Below are 20,799 nucleotides of genomic sequence, written 5' to 3' on the forward strand. Positions count from 1 at the left end.
AACTTAGGACACAACCATATTACAACCTATGTCACTGTCAAATTTTGTCCCATAAAGGAGAGTCACAAAGTTAAAGGCTGAGAAGTCAGAAAGTAAGCTTTTTTAATAGTTCACAAAAGAAAAGTTCTCAAAGACACCACAATATAATTACAGAAAATATAGCAATGTCCAAATATACTACAAAACATAAAATGAATGAATAAGACAAGCAAAAATAAAAATTATGTTTATGATTCTTCCAGTCATTCCTTGGTAGGTGTATAACACTAAATAGACAGAAAAATATGAGAAAGAAGATATTAAATTAGTATTTTCTACCTTCTATGACAGTAAAGTTGTTACACATTAGATAAAAGAACTGAGTTAATTTCTTCTATTATGAAGTGTTCTTTTCATATTTATTTAATTGTTTATATATCCCTCTGAGACTTGGTAAGACCTTTGTGAGGATGAATAAAATCAGCATATCCTTGTGGCATGAAAATGTGTTTGGGAATTAAGAGGACACTTCTCTTTCTTTGAATAAATAAATTGGTTCTCATTGAGAAGCTCTTAAAAGATTCAGGTGCAAGAACCAACCACTAGTCCAAATACCACAGCTGCTTCCATCAAATATGGAATTTTAGTTTAATGTGCTGAAAAAGTCTTAGAATGAATGCCTACATCTTTAAGAAAATCTATACACAATAAATCTAAATGGCCTTGGTAATAGTAGCTTGAGCATCAAAACAATTTCCCACTTGAGGAATTTTGATGAATGCCAGAGCATGTAATATAATTAGCAGGCACTAATTCTAATTATGAAAAGATCAACAAGAAGGGAAACCTGTGTTAGGAATCAGGAGATAAGAGGAGGAGTTTTGGGAAACAAGTGAATAGAAGACAATCTAAATACAAGAAACTTCAGGAAACTAACACTCAATAGCAAAGGCTAATAAAGATAACCATCACAGCAGCTGCTCTCTGTTCTTTACAGAGTAACACAAATATGGAAGCAAAGTAATCGCAGCATGCTGAGGGAAATTAGTTTCACAATGTTGGTACAGTCACAAAATCAGAAAGGGTAAGGATCTAACTACTAGTGTACACGGATAAATCATAAAATGACACATGAGGTATAAAATAATCACTATTAAGAGCTTCTATCTAAAAACTAGAAAATAGAATTCAAATACAACTTATTCTCACCATATTTAAATTCTTCAGATCATATCCAGTCATCATAAACAAGATATCATTGCAGATATTATCAAAAATCTTTAGGGAACACAGCTCCAACCCAACAAATCTATTAAATGATGTATTAGCTAAGAAGTCTTTGTTGCCAGAAAAAGCCTGCAAAATAAATTGAGTTTATCCATATTTTGAAGGTCAAAATAATTAATCAAGAGATGATGTGGTTTACTATGTTTACAACTAAATGTATCATCTTACAGTAGATTAAAACATTTAAATTGGGGCTGGCTCATGGCTGAGTGGTTAAGTTCACACGCTCTGCTTCCAGCAGCCCAGGGTTCACTGGTTCAGATCCTGGGCGCAGACCTACACACCGCTCATGAAGCCATGCTGTGGCGGCATCCCATATAGAAGAACTAGAATGACTTACAGCTAGGATATACAACTATGTACTGGGGCTTCGGGGAGAAAAAAAAAAAGAGGAAGATTGGCAATAGACGTTAGCTCAGGGCCAATCTTCCTCAAGACCTTCCTCAAAAACAATAATAATAAATAAACACATAAAAGATTAAAAAACACTTAAATTGAGGACAGAACTTGGAAGCAGCATGTAGAGATGATTTGATGCTGGATTTTTCTCACAATGAGATGTCCAAAGGTATCATACTTAAAATCCTATTCCTTTGTAGAAACAAAGACAAGAATCCAGTGTAAATGAAGCCAAAAAATTCAATTCGTACACGTGCCCATGCAAACATAAGTCAAGACCTTTTATTTTTAAGGCACAGAATCATTGTCACTTTGGGTTATCAACCACGTAAAAGAAAGGAATAAAATACCTTGATCACTGACTTCAACTTGTATGCCATTTTAATTAAAGCACTTTTTGAGTATTTAATGGAAAAAACCGGTGCTAAAGCAAAAAATATTTTGATTCTTTCAGCTATCTTTGGCATTGTGGAAAATGTTATGAAACCTAAAAGAAAATAAGGTATAAATTATTCTTAAGCAATTACTAGCATGTAAGAAATGACACCATGGCAAATGACAGTAAGTTCAACAGGCTTTGAACAATTAATTTACTCATTAATTTCTTAATTCACTTATCAAACATTTATTGATCACCTAGTATGAGATATGTATATTGATCACGACACAATGCTGATTATTAGAATTAAAAACAAAAGTATAGACCATAGGAGGTGATAAGTTAGTAATAAATCAGTGTTGTAACACTGTAGTTTAAAAATCAGAAACAATACTGAACATTTGTATAACTGGCCATGGTGTAAACAAGGTTAAATGAATTTTTCAGATAGATGAATCATAAACTTTAAGATTCAGTAAGTGTCAAATTGTTTTAATATTTACTTTTAATATATTTTAAAACTTCCTTGCCTTCTTATACAGAGGATACTAAATATTAGTTATATGCTATTGATTGCTTAGAGTCATTGATATGACAAATACTAGTATTTCCCTTTTTTACTTCTTATTGAGCTATCTACTTGCACACCTTCTCTATTTTTATTGGTTCTTTTTTTTCCCCTGGGTTCTGAGAAGTCAAATAACCGAACAATTATAAAAGCATATTATGAGTTAATAAGCTCTGGTACATCACCCATTTATTTTCTTATTTAATAATTATCAGGGATTCCTGGTTCCAGATAATTGAACAGCTGATGAGAATTTGCACTAAACGTCACACACAGTTAATAAACATCAGAGAAAAAAACCTATGAAAAATGGGATTAGCTGTTATTCAAAACACTTTTTCTAGTGGGAAGTGGATTATTCCTATAAGAAAATGATACGCTTCAGTCTACAAAAAACTCATTTAATGTTGGCTTTTATTATAAAATGGCTTCTCACACCTTCAAAGTTGCAAGAATAAACAAGAAAGAGTAAACAGGTTTACTATACCATGTAAGAGAATTATTTTAGGGCTTAGGGAATTTTTTCCCAAAAGTAGAATGTTTATACATTAGATAGAGGCGTTAGTGTTGTCAGGTGAAAGTTCTTTACTAGTCATCTTTAAATATAGGAAGGCTTTCCTCATCTTTGTGCATTTCTTAAATTTAATCTGTCCTAAATGCAAAAACGTAGTCTTTTCAAGTCTCTCACTCATAAAGCTCCATGTTATATATTAAAAAGAAAAATAATTATGCAAGTTCTATTTGTGGAACAAGTGATTGTTATGATCCCACATTGATCTTAAGATGGATATCCAACTTTTATACATTGGAAACAAACAAAAGCACAAACAACCTTGCTTTTACTATCGATTATTTGTGCCTAGAGAAGATGCTGTGGAATGACATCAGGATGTGAACTTTCAGGGCTCTGCTTTGCTATGCTTGTCTCACAGTTCTGCTTTGTCTCACTTCTAGGTCTAGAAGGTTATTTACAACTTAATAAGTATATCTAAAAACTTTAAAAAGCATTAAGGAATATTAGCAACAATCTTTCTTGGCATACCAATAGTAGTGCCCTGTGAATGGCCTACATAAAATATTTCCTCCTGTCCGGTTTGCTTCACAATGAAATCGATGGAGGCTGGAAGGTCATATTTAGCCATCTCATCAAAACTACAAGAGAAAAAGGAAAATAAAAATGCACTTTCTACTAATGTTATATTAACATTTGAGGATAATGAATAGATAAATGAATAAATTCAATTTTCAACCCTCTTTGGGTATTATCAAGAAGTTATGTGGAATAACGTACCTATGTAATAGAGATTTATTTGGGAACACAAAGTCAAGGAAATAAAAAAGCCACAAGGCAGTCTTATAAAGAAGGTGTTTGTATATTCTAAGCACAGAGAGGTAGACTAAATATATGAGTTACAGAGTGAAAGAGGAGTTAAAGCAAAGGTGGGGTTAGTCAATAAACATTACTGCTGAAAATTGAGGAATAAGCTCAAAATCAAACAATCATTCTTTAATTTCCAAGCCAAAATTTGCATAAATTTTGATGGTCTATTGGAAGCCCTGAGTTGAGAAAAGAGACATATTTTATTTTATTTCATTCAGAAAGAAAAAAATGTTCAATACATTTATAAAATAAACTTGATTTTGTTTGTACCTGAAAGCCCAGAATTCTTTGGAATCTGTTTTTAGGTACAAGTGTTTCCTGGACCAGGTAGTCCCTCTACTGTTCCCCATCCACACATCATAACCAGCATCTGCCAAAATGAAGCCCAGGCTGTTGCTAGGAAGATTGGAAATCCAGCTGATGGCAGATGTCAGCAAACCATGTTGCAAGTATACAACAAGCCTCTGAACTGGAAAACAATACGCAGTCAATTTCTTTTTTAATTTTGTAGTATCTACATTAAAACCTCATCTGAAATTTAATCTTTTAACACATGGCAGTTTGAAGATTTAAAAAAATTGTATAAATAGGGTAAGTTACTAATGTTTCATCCCATTGTATGTGAGAGCTGTTTAACACAGTTCACTCATGGATTTCTTTCAAATGAACAAGTGGATAATTAGGTCATGTCCCACTTAAAAAAACTTTTTTAATTCAAATATCTAATATTAATTTGGGCACTCATGTACATTTTACATAACATATTATATAAAACACATTTGGTATGATTTTCCCACTTTTTCATTTCGCGAAATAATTATATAATCACATTTTTCACAGGCATAATCTTTATCAGTGTAATCATTAGAACCACTGTTTTAGCCACCTAACAGAGTTCACAGGGCCCTAATCTATACTTCCAACATCTTTGAGAAATAAAACCTTTTGAGTAACAAAAAGTGTGCTCACTAATACCTTCATTTTAAGCCCCAAGCCGCCATTCACATATTATCCACATTATTATCATCTACTGTAATGATACTATTGGTTCCCTGTATAGATCCCACTAACTAGGCTATTGTGTTAGCTGCTAACTATACACAGCTGTCCCTTTTCAGAAGACACACTCTTGGCATTCTTGGCTAAATGGGAGCTCCCACACTGGGTGAGGAGGGAGACAACCTATACTTTGACCAACTGACACAAAGGTACAAAAGTTTGACTCCCTTGCTTCAAGGTTGGACTAACTCTGACATAATTCATGTTTCATATCTCCCTAAGGGACCAGGCTGAAGCTAGACTCCACTTCAGACCACATCTTTGCTTGATTCCTCCTCTGCTCACTTCTGCTTCCCCCATTACCTTTTTCCTGAGATTCCCTCAAATCCCTGTCACATGCTCTGCTTCAAGGGACCTTGACCTAAGAGTTACTGATGAAGATTATTGTAGGCTGGTTACTGTTAAAAATTGCAGATGAGAAGGAGGCTCTAAGGAGTGGAATTTGCTTGCCCTTTGATGAGAGACATTTGCATTTGTGGAGGAAGTCTCCATCTGTGGGGGGTGTCTCCCTCTCTGCACCAGGAGGAAGGGGGGATGGCCTTATCTCTGGAAACTCTTAATGAGGAAGTCAAGGACTTAAGTTGTTTACTGTCTGGTAACCTCATGTAACTGACACCCCCCAACATCGTCCTTTGTCTTTAACTGAAGATAATATTTAAGGTGGTGGCTTCTGCCATTTACTTAATCCAGTTTGATTCTTATCTAAAAGTTATAGGACCACCCAATAACCAGACCCTACCAGCACTGATACCATTTTAACAACTCTTTTTACATATTCTTTCTTTTGTCTTGTAAAGAGATAACTCACATAGCTATGCCTTAAATTTAGCCCTACTCTCAACCCATGTTTGCAGCAGCAGCTCCTCCTGCCCATGACTCCCATCCCCATGCAGCAGAAGCTCCTCCTGCCCATGGGTCCTGTCCCCATGCAGCAGCAGCTCTGACTGCCCATGGGTCCTGTCCCCATGTTATTCCATACTATTCTCTAAATAAAACAGCACTACTGCCAGACCTTGAGAGTCCAATAAATCTTTCTTTCGACTCCTCGGCTCACTCACCCCGCATCATTACTACTAAAAGTGATTGAGGAAGCAGACATTTAAGGATGGGATCATGGAGTTGGATTACTTGCTGGTTGGCTGGAAATGAGGATCACATCATTGGTTATAGATGGAGTATTGAAAGAACTTTGCATGTTGTAGCACTCCAATGGCTAAAATACTCATGATTCCTGTGATGATATAGGAAAGGGATGACTGATTTGTACAATATCTCTGACAGTTAAGAGGTACAGAGGAAATATAATTATGAGGACTTGGAAATCAGGTAGCTGTTACTAAGTACCAATGGTGTTTTGAAGAGAGAAATTAAGAGGCTCAGGGCAAATCAATCACCAATTCAAAGCAAAGTGTGAAAGTCATAAGATGTCTTTGGCAGCATCTAAACACTTTCATCTCCTATAGCCAGAGGGAAAACTGAGGTGAAAATCATGGTCAGGACCTAACTGTAAGAATGGTAGAACTTCAGGAAGGTTGAATTCTCAGCTCTGGGAAGAACTCATGTGTTTTCAGAGCCTTTATAGGGAAGTAGGACTCTGAGACTTAAGATGAGGATATCCGGGTAGAACAGCTTCAGAACCTTGAAACCCAGATTTCCCTGAACTCACTGGGACTACAGAAGTCACCCGCTCCTCTTTGTTAGAGGATAATGGCTCCCTTACTTAGATAACTTTCAGAACAAAGCTTCCTCTCCTCAAGATCCACCCAATCCCTTCCTGGACACTCATTCAGTAACTATGATTAAATTCTAGCATGGCTTAACTGAAGAAGTGTTGGGCCTGCTGAGGGAAAGGAGAGATTACACACTAAAGGGGCTACAAAATCTGGCTAATATGTATGTAACAGCAGGAACTGGGAGAGTATGCCTGGGAGAGATCCTGAGGGTGTTGGATCAAAGCCTGGATAAGGATGAATTTGTTCATGTGGTAACGCATTCCTACGACACAGAATTTAACAGACTGGCAATGGTTCCAGAGGTCAGTCCTGACATTCTGCTATTTGTTTGAAGCTTAGAAAATTTCAGAATTGTAATAGCAGATTGTGGAGGAAATAATAAAAGGGCTCATCTGTAGGCATGCTAAATCTATTAAACAAGACCAGAATATCCACCAACTGACTAATATGCCCTGGGGGGGGCTTGGAGGATATTCCATTTACCAAATTAAAAAAAATACACTCACTGGTGAGGACACCAGAAGAATTTAAAAGCTCAGAAGTAGAGAATTTCCACTTCCTTTTTGGGATATATAGTAAGCCAGAAGAAGTATTGCTCCATTCTCACAATGATCTAAGTTCAAATTCATGACTTTTAAAAAACTCATCAGAAAGCTGATGTCACAGAGCAAAACTCTGATCCCAAGTCTGAGGAGAGACAGATGCTTGCAAGAAGAGAGGAAACACAATCAGAATAGTTTAGGTAGAATAACTGAAGAATTGGGGCCGGCCTGGTGGCAGAGCGGTTAAGTTCACACATTCCGCTTCTCGGCGGCCTGAGGTTCACCAGTTTGGATCCTGGGTGCGGACGTGGCACTGCTTGGCAAAAAGCCATGGTGTGGTAGGCATCCCACATATACAATAGAGGAATATGGGCATGGATGTTAGCTCAGGGCCAGTCCTCCTCAGCAAAAAGAGGAGGATTGGCAGTAGTTAGCTCAGGGCTAATCTTCCTCAAAAAAAAAAAAAAAAAAAGAATAACTGAAGAATTAGTGAAGGCCAGGTATAGGCTCCAAGGACAGTGTGAAGCCTCTGAGTTCAGTAGAAACTGGGAAGTCTATAGTCTGCAAATTCTTTCCCGGGAACCCAAAATGAACCTCAGAGAAAAGATTGGAAAGAGTTTTATGAAAGTGTCCATTCACATGCATATCTGTGAGAGAGAACAGCAGCCATACAGGAAGGACAAAATACTCTTCTCTGATTCTTTCCCCACCTTGCCTCCAGAACAATACTCAATCCATGTACATGGAGCGGAAGGGAGTAAGAAAGGCAACAAATACTACACAGAGTACACTAAACAACCAAGTGCATAGGATGACTCAACCAATAGATGTCAGCTGGGCACTGTTTTTGGCCACCCCAGTGCTTGTGCAGTGGGCTCACAAAAGGAGTATCCATGGTGGCAGGGACGTAGATTAAACACTGGTCCATCATTATGGGCCCCCTCGCCAAGGCAGATCTAGCTACTGCCAGGGCAATAAGTCTGACCTGCCAGCAAAACAGATCTCCTATGGTACCATCCCTCGAGGAGACCAAACCAGCCACTTGGAGACATGCTAGGTACATCACATGCTTTTTCTCCCAGAAAGGGCAACAATTCATTATGAGTAGGATTGATACACATTTCTGCTATGATTTGCCTTTCTTTCCAAATAGGACCACAGTTAGCACCTACTCAAGAGTTCACAGATTGTCTGATCTACCAACACGGAACCCCCTCATAACGTTACCTCAAATCAAGGAACCCACTTCACGTCAAAGAAGGTGCAGCTATTGGCAAATGACCACGGTACCTACACCCTAGCACATTACTACCATCATGAGGCTGCCAGCCTGATAGAGCAATGAAATAACACCTTGAAGGCTCAGTGGAGCTGCCAGCTGGAAGATGATATCCTGTAAATATAGGTGCTATCCTTCAAGATTCCTTATACACCCTAAACAAATGGCCATAATATATTTCTGATTCCTCCAATTACTAGAATACAAGGATCTTAGGAAAAAAGGGGTAGGATTAAGAGTGGCCCCACTCACTACCACTCCCAGTAACTCCCTCAGGGATTTGTGTTTTCTATCCTCACAATTTTAGGCTCTGTAGATATAGAGACCCTTGTTCTGAGAGAGAAAATGCTTCCACCAGCATCCTAATAAACTTAAAGCTATGACTGCTGCCTTGCCATTTTGGGCTCCTCGTGTTAGAAACAGGGAGGCAAAGAAAAGCATTACTATACAGGCAGCAGTAATTGGCTCTGATCATCATGAGGAGTAGGACTGCTGATACAGGGAATGAGAACAGGGAAAAATATATATAAATTCAGGTGATCCACAGGGGCATCTTTTGTTACTCCTATGCCCTATTTTAACTGTAAATGTACAAGTACAGCAACTATGACCTGCTCTGGATATAGTAGCTTTTAAGGATGAGGATTTGGCTTACAACACGAGACAAGCTAACTGAGAGGGAGGGGAATATACAATGGGTGGTGGAGGCAGGAATTTATGAGTATCAGTTATGGCTTTAGGATCAGTTGCAAAAGCAGATGTAATTTTGCTCCTCAAATCTTCCTCTGACCTACAAGAATCCTGGAAAAGCTGTACCTGGATGAAATAAACTTAATGTGAAAGACAAATGGATCTGAGTAGTGCAAGGGGTGTACTCTATTAGATTATTTTGGAGATGCATCCAGATTTCCTTTACTAAACAGACAACCATTCTCCCAGCTGTTGTGAGTGTTGCTTTTGAAGAGTTGCCTATTGTCCCTTTCTCTGTAGAATTGCCCCCAGCCAAATGGGAATTGCCTTACCCAGGAAATTACACTTCTTTCTAAGGGTAGCCTTCAGGCAGTGACTGAAGTGGGAATGCAAAAATCTAGCTCTCTAACTTGAGGGTGGGACCACCTCTGTGGTCCAGTTCATGGATTCAGGAGCTCTTCTGAGATCATATTGCAGCTGAGTCCTTCCTTAGCTCCTTCTCCTTCCCTTATCCTGATTTCCACGTTACTCTCTCCTGACAGTAGTCCATCAATAAATCACACACACCTGACTCCCTGCTAGTTAAGTGGCAGACCTAGGATTATAACCCTAGTGACAAATTCTGCTGCATTTTGCACCACACTCTGCTGATACAAATGTACCTATTGTTAGAATAAAGAGTCGTGAGGCTGCTAGCAACCTGATCTCTTTGTGATTATTAAAGAAGAGAGCCATAAAGACCAGTATGGAAATTTTTACCAGCCATTCTTCAAACCTACAGAATAGTGTTAGTGTGTTTCGGAGCATTTCTAAGCCCCTCATTAAACAAAGAAAATTCTAGAGAATCAACACGTATGAGCAAAGTGATCCACAAAGAAAATCTGGAAGGAACAACTTATGTTCCACCACACATTAAAACCACTCTGTGAACAGAAAGCTAGTGGAGAATCAGGTTCTCTTCCTGAGGCATGTGGAGAGATATACGAGAAACGACCTTCATCTTCAAATTCTTTTCTTCTCCTAAACTCACTGAGAAGAAATGGACAAGTTAAGAACTTCAGGCCCCAGACATTCACCAATTTATCTTGAACTGGGCATTACCTGAATTGTTATCATTGTTTATCTTCCCATAAGGAATTCTATAAAGGCCAAGGATATAACCATCTTCGGTTACAATATCATACTCTTCATCTGGGTAGCCCCAGTAGGAAATAATTTGGCTCTAGATAAAGAAAAAGCAAACCTTTTAGAATGATTATTGGTCAATTAAGTTGAATTGTTTGCCATTTCCAACCTAAAATGTAAAAATGAAGCTTTGTATTCTCTCTCAATCTCAGGCCTATTTTTATTTTCACTAATTTACTGATTCATTCAGTAATAAATATTGATAGAATAGCTACTAAGCGTCAGTCTTATACACTAGGGATTGACAGAAAAAGAAAACAAAAAATAAAACCCTGCCCTCAAAGAGATATCTCAAGAAGTAACCTAATAATTTTTTTCTAACTACTAATCACTCATAGTTTTACCTACTCACTCATATACAATTTTAAAATATATGTGTATCTATAAATTTTTGCAAGTTTATGCATATAACTATGCTGATATCTGAAATTTGTACATATGTGAGTGTATAGAAGAGAGAATTATAAACGAAGGTATGGACCTATTTATCTATCTATATATATTTTTTAATCACAGAGATAGAATAAGACTGAAGGGGAAACTGTGAGTTATGGAGTAGTAGTTGGGGAATATTAGTTGACCAATATCAAAATACATGAATGCAGAGATATAAATTTGCCTGTAGGTATGTTAAAATTAAAACATCCTAAAATTGAAGAGTAGCTTTCCCTTTATTTCAGCAGCTTAGCATTCATTACCTAGCAACTTACAATATTCATATTTGCTTCAGGGTTCACAGATCTTCGATATCGAAAGGCACCATGAGTAGTTCCAAAAATTAGGATGAAAGACAACACTTTGAAAAAGCACCACATTTTGGATCTACATATAAAAGGGAGATGTTAATACTACTAAAATTGGAGCAAGTAATACCATTTGACTGTTTAACTCTGTAAGATAGTGAATATTATAATTTTCAGATGAGAAAACTGAGTCTGAAAAATTAAATAACTTGTCTAAGGATACACAATGTACAATGGGCAGTCAGGATTCATATTTAAGCCTGCTTCCTTCCAAAGTCCTTGCTTTTCCAACTACTCTATTTTGTGGCACAAATTCCATCTTTGAAGTCTCTGTTATACTATTGTTTGGCCCAATTCTGAGAGCTTTATCATATTCTGCAAGTTAATTGATATCTGAACTAATGATGTAATAATATTCTTACCAGATTAACACTTACTTAAAGTATATTTAAAGGTTGTTGGGTTTGGGTGAGGGAACGGGTACAGGTGGGGAGATTAGGAAGTTTGCATAACAACTTTCATTCAGGCCTTTTGGGGTCTAGATTTTATTTTGTTTACAAAAATACGAGTTTGAGTATCCTAAATTCTGGGAAAGCAGGACACTTAAGCTCTTTCTAGAAACATAAGAGACTGGTGAACCATAGATCCTCCCCCAAAAAGCATGACTTGCAGATCTCATGAGCTTTGTACAATAAGACAGACACTATATGTGGAAGGACATTATGAGAGTTTATAAGACTCCCAGATCTACCACTCAAAAGCTACATGATTTAAAACAGGTTACTTAACCTCTCTGAGCATCAGTTTCCCTACTTATAATATGTGAATAATACCTACTTCTCAGGGTTGTTATAAAACTGAAATTTGACAAATGACGTTTAATGCTTTATTAGTATAATACCAGTTATATAGCTAACATAGTCCTCCATAACATACATAGTCCTCCTTGCTTAAGAGAACAAACTAGCAATTTAGGAAAATAATTTACATGCAAATAATCGGTATGTCTTTTGTTAATATGTGTTAGGCTAGTCTTCAGTGCAATGCTTTAATAACTTGGTACAAGTTATGTGAATCTGAAAGTTCTAAACTGCAATTATTTTTAAAAAATATTTTCTAATTTAAAGCTTTAATTTAGGTAAATAGACTTCTCCCTTTTGTCCTAAGTTTGTGTTATATTTTGTATACTATCTGTGCTTTTCATTGAAGGAAACAAGCAAATTTGAAAACAGTATTATTAATGTTTTCTACCAAAGAGGAGAGAAAAAGCCACAAATTTAAATGAGTAAGAAAAAACATTTATAAGATTTCTAGTCACAATCTAAGTATTCCTTTTTGGGTATGTCCCCAGAAAAGTGCAAGTCAGGTAGCAAGGCTACTTAGTTGTCTGTCCTCGTCATGTGGCTGCCATGACTTTCCAAGGATTTTTGTGTTTTTAGGATATTTTCTGTTGGAATATGGTTGTTCCTTTTTGTTGTATGTTGGAGGGGAGACAGTCCCAGGCAAGCTCACTCTGCCATGACACTGACATCACTTGAATATTGAGATATTTTCAGTGAATTTGATAAGGCGTTTCTACACAAAAGCCAAAAAAGAATCAACAAAATTAATTGTCTAAAATCAGAATTTAAGGTCCTACAAACATTTAAGCTTTTTAAACAGAATCTGAGCTTGTAAATTTAGACCCCTATAAAACTTCTTAGATTTTTGCACAAAAAAAAGAAAACTAGTTTTAGATGGTGAAATGCTAAACAAAAATTATTACACTTTGGGAATTTTGTTACAAAACAACAAAGAAATGTGTGAAAATGATATTTTACAAATAGTGAAGGATTTTTAATTAAGCCACAAAACAATTTACCAAACAAATAATACAAAAACTTTTTAAGAATATACACATTAATTGATTCAAAATTTGAAAGATCACATGTACTTTTCTTTAGTTTTAGATGAGTTGGTCAATAAAAGAGAATGAAATGAATACTTTGGGTATATTTTGTCTCAGAGGGCTTCCAGGTTTACACCGAAACGTTGTCATTTTTAAGAAAGGACTTTTAAAAAATCTGTAAAGAATCAAACTCATAGTGCAGATATTTTAAATCTTTTACATAACTTAAGGAATTTCAGCTAAATCTGAAAAAATTAGTTTCTATCACAATGAACAGTGCTCCAGCTATTTTATTTCAAAAGTCCAGATGTATTGGATTTTTTTCATATTTTTAATTTTTGAAAATTTATTGGCAATTCTATCACAAATACTCTTTTTTAAAATTTTTGATTGTGGCAAAATACACATAATAACACTTACAATCATAATTAATTTTTAGTGTAGAGTTCAGTACTATTGAGTATATTTACATTGTCATGCAGTCAATCTCCAGAAATTTTTTATACCCATTAAACAACTCCCTGTTTCTACCTCCTCCCAGCCCTTGGTAACCACCATTCTATTTTTCTCTTTCTGAGTTTGAAGCCTTCAGTTACCTCAAATAAGTGGAATCATACAGTAGTTGTCCTTTTCTGACTGGCTTATTTCACTTAGCATAAATGTCTTTAAGGTTCATCCTTGTTGTAGCCTGTGTCAGAACTTTTTTTCCCTTTTAAGGCTGAATCATATTCCATTGTATGTACATAGCACATTTTGTTTATCCACTCATTTGTCAATGGACATTTGGGTTGCCTCCACCTTTTAGCTATTGTGAATAGTGCTGCTGTGAATATAGGTATACAACTATTTGTTTGAATTCCTGCTTTCACTTCTTTTATATATATATATCCAGAAGTGAAATTGTTGGATAATATGGTAATCCTATTTTTTTAACTTCTTGGGGAACTGCCCTAGTGTTTTCCATAGTGGTTACACCATCTTGCTTTCCCACCAAGAGTGCACAGGAGTTCCAATTTCTCCATTTCTTGTCAATACTTGTTATTTTCTGTTTTGTTTCATTGTTCTTTTTCATTATGATAAAATATATATAACATAAAATTTGCCATTTTAACCTTTGTGTGTGTGTGTGAGGAGGATTGGCCCTAAGCTAACATCCATTACCAATCTTCCTCTTTTCGCTTGAGGAAGATTGTCACTGAGCTAACATCTGTGCCAATCTTCCTCTATTTTATATGTGGGATGCCACCACAGAACATCTTGATGAGCAGTGTGTAGCTCTGTGCCCAGGATCCAAACCTGTAAACCCTGAGCCTCTGATGTGGAGTGCACAAACTTAACCACCACGCCACCAGGTCAGTCCCCCATTTTAACCACTTTTAAGTGTACAATTCTGTGGCCCTAAGTACATTCACATTGTTGTGTATCCATCACCACCATTCATATCCAGACCTTTTTCATTCTCCTAAAATGAAACTCTGTACTCACTAAATGCTAACTCTCAATTTCCCCTTCCTCAAGCCCCTGGTAATCACCATTCTACTTTCTGTCTCTATGAATTTGACTACTCTAGGAAACTCATATAAGTGGAAACATATTTTCCCTTTTGTGATTTTCTTATTTTACTTAGTATAATGTTTAAGATTCATCCATGTTGTACCATGTGTAAGAATTTCCTTCCTTTTTAAGGCTAATATTCTATTGTATGTATATACAACATTTTGTTTACCTATTGATCTGTTGATGGACACTTAGATTGCTTCCATCTTTTGACTGTTCTGAATAATACTGGTTTAAAAATGGATGTACACATATCTGCTTGAATCCCTGCTTTCATTTCTTTTTGTGTATATACCCAGAAGTGGGATTAGTGAATCATATAGTCAGCTTGGGCTGCCATAACAAGATATCATAGACTGGGTAGCTTAAACAACAGACATTTACTTTCTCACAGGTCTGGAGACTAGAAGTCCATGATCAGGGTGCCAGCATGATCAGTTTCTGGTGAGAGCTATCTTCCTGACTTGCAGACAGCCACCTTCTTACTATGTCCTCACATGGCAGACAGAGAGAGCTCTCTCTTCCTCCTCTTATAAAGCCACTCCATCAAGAGGGTACCATCTTCTCTAACCTAACTGTAATGACCTCCCAGAGACCCCATCTCCAAATACCATCACATCTAGGATTAAGACTTTAACATATCAATTTTAGGGAGACTCAAAATTCAATCCATAACATACAGTAATTCTATCTTTAATCTTTTGAGGAATTGCCATAGACTTTTCCACAGTGGCTACACTATTTTACATATCCACCAGCAATGCACAAGGGTTCCAATTTCTCCACACCCACAATGACACTTGTTAATGTGTGTGTTTGTGTGTGTGTGTGTATATATATAACAGCCATCTTAATGGGTGTGAAGTGATATCTCATTGTGGTTTTGATTTGCATTTCCCTAATGACTAATGATGTTGAGCACCTTTTCATGTGCTTATTGGTCATTTGTATGTCTTCTTTGGAGAAATATCTAGTCAAGTCCTTTGCCCAATTTTTAATTGGGCTGCTTTTTTGTTGTTGGTGTTGAGTTTTAAGAGTTCTTTATATATTCTATATATCAGTTGGTTTCCAGATAGATGATTTGCAAATATGGTCTCCCATTCCATGGGTTGCCTTTCACTCTGGTAATAGTGCTGTTTGATACACAAAAGTTTTAATTTTGATGAAGTCCAACTTATCCATTTTTTTCTTTTGTTGTCTGTGCTTTTGGTGTCATATATAGGAAATCATTGCCAAATTCAATGTCATGAAGTTTTTCCCCTATGTTTTCTCCTAAGAGTTTCATAATTTTACCTCTTATGTCTTTAATACATTCTGAATTAATTTTTGTACATGGTGTAAGGTAAGGATCCAACCTCACTGTGTTGCACATGGATATCCAGTTTTCTCAGCACCTTTGGTTGAAAAGACTGTCCTTTCCCCAGTCAATGGTCTTGGTGCTCTTGTCAAAAATCACTTCACCATATATGTGGAGGTTTCTTTATAGCTGTCTATTCTATTCCATTTGTAGGTATCTTTATTTATGCCAGTACCACACTGTTTTGATTACTGTAGCTTTGTAGAAAGTTTTGAAATCAATAAGCATGAAACATCAACTTTGTTCTTTTTATCGTAATTTTTAACACAAGAGACTGATAGTTCTCTTATTGTTTCATTCCACTGTGTAATACAAATTGAAAAATATTTCTGCTCAGTTTTCTGAAGGAGACTTTATGAAAAGTGTCATGGATGCAGTTGTCAAAATCATTCAATATATATGTGCAAATGCTAAGAATCGTGACCAACTTTTGGAACTCTTGAAAGACATAGAAAACAATGAATCTTGTGTTCTTTGTCAGAGATCGTTTGTTGAGTCATGGAAGATTTTTAAAAGATTTATTGTATTGTTAACTCCAATTCAAGATTGTCTTGAAACAAAAGCAGTATTTGCCAAATACCCAATAATGAAAGACAAAAAATGGCAGTGTGACAAAGGTTTTTTTCATCAATATCATGTTGAAAGAAAAAGCTCATTTACTACCTTACTAAACAGGTACTACAAATTACATTTAAAAGGAAACTTTCATAATGCAAATCACTAATAATGATTTTACCCATTTTTCTAACATGAATCAATATGCAGATTTTTATTTCTTACCAATAGCATTATGTAGATTGGCTACAAAAACTACAAGAAAAATTGAAAGAACACTTTGTTGACATTGTAAAATTTACAATTGCTTTTCAATTCTAATTTGAATTAGATACAAATAATACTAAGTTAACATAAGCTTTCAAATATACTTAACTTTAAACTTTAAATATACTTTAATTTTATACTAATTTTTCAAGTTGATATGCTGCTTCAGAGAGAAATTAATTCTTCTTAGAAAATTGAAAAAATTTGTCAAAGTAGTTGGAAACATACAAGAAATATGATTTGTTGATAATTCATTCACTGAAAAACTCAAATACGTTTGGAACAATTTGGGTATGTGAAACTCCTCTTTTAAGTATAAATTTTATGAAAGCTAAATAAAGATTAAGTATGTCTGATAAAAAATATAGCCCCTGAATTGAGATGTTTTATAGGAGAAAAATACACACTGGATTTTAAAGGCTTAGTACTAAAAAATAAAAGAATGCAAAATATATCATTAATAATTTTTATAACGCTTACATGTTGAAATCATAATTGGAATATAATGGGTCACCATTTATTAAATGTATACAGGTGTCATAGAATTAGTCAGTGCCACTAAAATAAAATATTACTTCTACATGTAAACTTTGTACCTAATGCAGCAGATTATCATTATTACCTCAACTAAGATCATTCGTCATAATTTTCCATCACTGGTGTGTTGCAATGTTTAGGGACTAACTTTTATGAGATAATTAAAGATGAAAGTGACACAGAAAATTAAGTTTTATAAACAAGCACTAAAATTCTAGGTAGCTGAAATTTTAAATAATAACTTCTAAATATTATCACCCAGTTAGCAAAAGTACTTAAATGAATTATGAACATGCCAGCAAAAACTGCATTATTATCACCCATATATGACTAAATATAATTTCCTAAAAGCTGATTTGAGGATTATTTTTTGTCAGCTTCTGCCATTAAATGATTAGTTTGACTCTAGATACAACCCACAACCATAAAAAAAATTATGCCCTACCTCTCCGCTCTTGTTGATTTTAGGTGCCTAATGTATGTATCTTCAAAGTAGTCAATGACAGATTGTGTTCCTTTTAGTAAAGGTTGCTAAATAGAGTCATAGGGAAGCTGAAAAACAAATATTGTTCTGAAAGAAAAATAAAATGAGAACATTTAACTTCAATGCAAAATCAAACCCAGTTTCCTATCATTTTTCAAGCCACTTTCCCATATGCTACTCCAAATACAACCATAGAAATTAGAATACATCCACAGAGATGTTAGTGGTAATTTTCCTCTAGTGTCAGCTAAAAAAATTAAAATTACTAAGACATGATTCTAACTTCCTTAAAATCCTTAAATAGATTTCTGTTCTTCTGCCTGGCAGCTACTGTAATAATAGTAATGAATAGTAAATACACAGTCTATAAATGGTTTAAAGCAGTTCAAATATAGAAGTAACAGTCTTAAAAGTATTTCTAGGTTTGGAAGATTTCTCCCTATGGAAAATGTGAACAAATGGGACTACATCAAACTAAAAAGCTTCTGCACAGCAAAGGAAACCATCAACAAAACGAAAAGACAACCTAACAACTGGGAGAAGATATTTGCAAACCATATATCAGATAAGGGGTTAATATCCAAAATATACAAAGAACTCATACAGCTCAACAACAAAAAAACCAACAATCCAATTAGAAAATGAGCAAAAGACCTGAACAGAGATTTCGCCAAAGAAGAGATACGGATGGCCAACAAGCATATGAAAAGATGCTCAACATCATTAGCTATTAGGGAAATGCAAATCAAAACTACAATGAGGTATTACCTCACTCAGGTCAGAATGGCTATAATTAACAAGACAGGAAGCAACAAATATTGGAGAGGGTGTGGAGAGAAGGGAACCCTTGTTCACTGCTGGTGGCAGTGCAAACTGGTGCAGCCACTATGGAAAGCAGTATGGAGTATCCTCAGAAAATTAACGATAGATCTACCATATGATCCAGCTATTCCACTGCTGGGTATTTATCCAAAGAACTTGAAAACACAAAGGCATAAAGATACTTGCACCCCTATGTTCATTGCGGCATTATACACAATAGCCAAGACATGGAAGCAACCTAGGTGCCCATCAAGGGACGAATGGATAAAGAAGATGTGATATTTATACACGATGGACTACTACTCAGCCATAAGAAATGACGAAATCCGGCCATTTGTGACAATGTGGATGGACCTTGAGGGTATTATGCTGAGTGAAATAAGTCAGAGGGAGAAAGTCAAATACTATATGATCTCACTCATAATTAGAAGATAAAAATGACCAAAAAAACCACATAGCATTGGAGATTGGACTGGTGGTTACCATTGGGGAAGGGGGGAGGGCAAAAGGGGTGATTAGGCTCAAATGTGAGGGGATGCACTATAATTAGTGTTCGAGTGGTGAACATGATATAATGTATACAGAATTCGAAATATGATGTACATCCGAAAAAAATAAAAATTTAAAAAAAACAGAAAATGTGAGCAAGTGCTCTTTTTTTTGATGGAAAGTATAACATTGTCTGAAGGTGGGCTAAAATTATTTTAAAATGTATATTGTAAACCCTAGAGAAATTACTAAAAATGTTTTAAGAAGCATAAATAATAAGTTAATAAAGAAGATAAAATGGAATAATAGTAAATGCTCAATGAAACCCAGAGAAGTAAAAAAGTTATTTAAAATAAAATAAACAAAGGAGAATTAAACATGTTAGCAACATGGTAGATTTTAATTAAAAATATCCATATTCACTTTTTATGTGAATGGTCTAAATACCCTGGTTAAAGACAGAGATTGTCAAATTGGATTTTAAAAAAGCAAGACCCAACCTGTCTACAAGAAACTCACGTTACATACAGATATATAGATAGGTTAAAAGTTAAAAGGATGGAGCAAGACATACCAAAAGAAAGCTGGACTAACTATGTTAATTTCAAACAAAGCAGACTCAGAATAAGGACTATTATCACGGATAAAGAAGGAGATTACATAATGATATGGCGTCAATTCTCCAAGAAGTTACAAAATCCTAAATGTGTATGCAGCTAACAACAGAGACTTCAATATGTGAAGCAAAAACTGATAGATCTGAAAGGAGAAACAGTCAAATTCACAATTATATTTGGAATATATTTCAGCACTCCTTTTTCAGTGATTGGTGGAATGGATAGACAGAAAATCAGTAAGGGTATAGATGATCTGAAAAATATCAATCAACTTGACTTGACATTTGTAAAAAATTCTACACAGCAATAGCAGAATATACATTATTCTCAACCATACAAGGAACATTCACCAAGATTCTTGCCCATAAAACAGGCTTAAATATAAAAGAATAGAATTCATACAAAATTCTTAGGCCATAATAAAGTTAAACTAACACTCAATAATAAACAAGATCTCTAGAAAGTACCGAAATATTTGGAAATTACACAACACATTTCTAAATAACCCATAGGTCAAAGAAGACGGAAATTTTAAAAATATTTGAAATAACTGAATATGAAAATACATCATCAATATTTGTGAGATACAGCTAAGCAGTAGTTAGAAAGAAATTTATAGCAATAACTGCTTATGTAAGAAAATAAGAAAAGTGAGAAAATCAGTAACTGAAGTTTTACCTTAAAGAAACTAAAGGAAAAAGAGCTAACTAAACTTAAAGCGAGCATGAGGAAAAATAATGATAATGATTAGAACAGAAATCAATGAAAATAAAAGAAAGAAAAATAGAGAAACTCAACAAAGCAAAAAGCTGGTTCTTTAAAATGATCAACAAAATTAATAAAGTTTTAGCCTGGATGACCAAAAAAAAAGAAGATAAGACACAAATTATTAATGTCAGGAATGAAAGAAGTATCCTTGTTATTGATCCCACAGACATGAAAATAATATTAAAGGAATAATTCAAACAACACTATGTCCATAAACTTGAAAACTTAAATGAA

General features: G+C 35.2%; 1 protein-coding gene across 24 annotated transcripts in view; it reads right to left on the reverse strand.

Moving 5' to 3' along the window:
- LIPJ (lipase family member J) overlaps positions 1-20,799 on the reverse strand; it is a 43,467-nt gene that overhangs the window by 13,283 nt on the left and 9,385 nt on the right. For 9 of the 24 annotated variants that reach the window (XM_023643145.2, XM_023643148.2, XM_070262505.1 and 6 more), the window contains 7 exons: positions 17,831-17,956; positions 11,192-11,303; positions 10,398-10,518; positions 4,264-4,462; positions 3,655-3,764; positions 2,016-2,152; positions 1,189-1,335 (listed from right to left, as the gene is read on the reverse strand). In XM_023643145.2, the coding sequence (XP_023498913.1) occupies positions 1,189-1,335; positions 2,016-2,152; positions 3,655-3,764; positions 4,264-4,462; positions 10,398-10,518; positions 11,192-11,296 (819 nt within the window). In that variant the 5' untranslated portion in view covers positions 11,297-11,303; positions 17,831-17,956. The remainder of the gene's footprint in view (positions 1-1,188; positions 1,336-2,015; positions 2,153-3,654; positions 3,765-4,263; positions 4,463-10,397; positions 10,519-11,191; positions 11,304-17,830; positions 17,957-20,799) is intronic. The other 15 variants (XM_070262517.1, XM_070262536.1, XM_070262541.1 and 12 more) reach the window with 3 other exon arrangements.

The sequence above is a fragment of the Equus caballus genome, chromosome 1 (assembly GCF_041296265.1).
Source record: "Equus caballus isolate H_3958 breed thoroughbred chromosome 1, TB-T2T, whole genome shotgun sequence".
Lineage (NCBI taxonomy): Eukaryota > Metazoa > Chordata > Mammalia > Perissodactyla > Equidae > Equus > Equus caballus.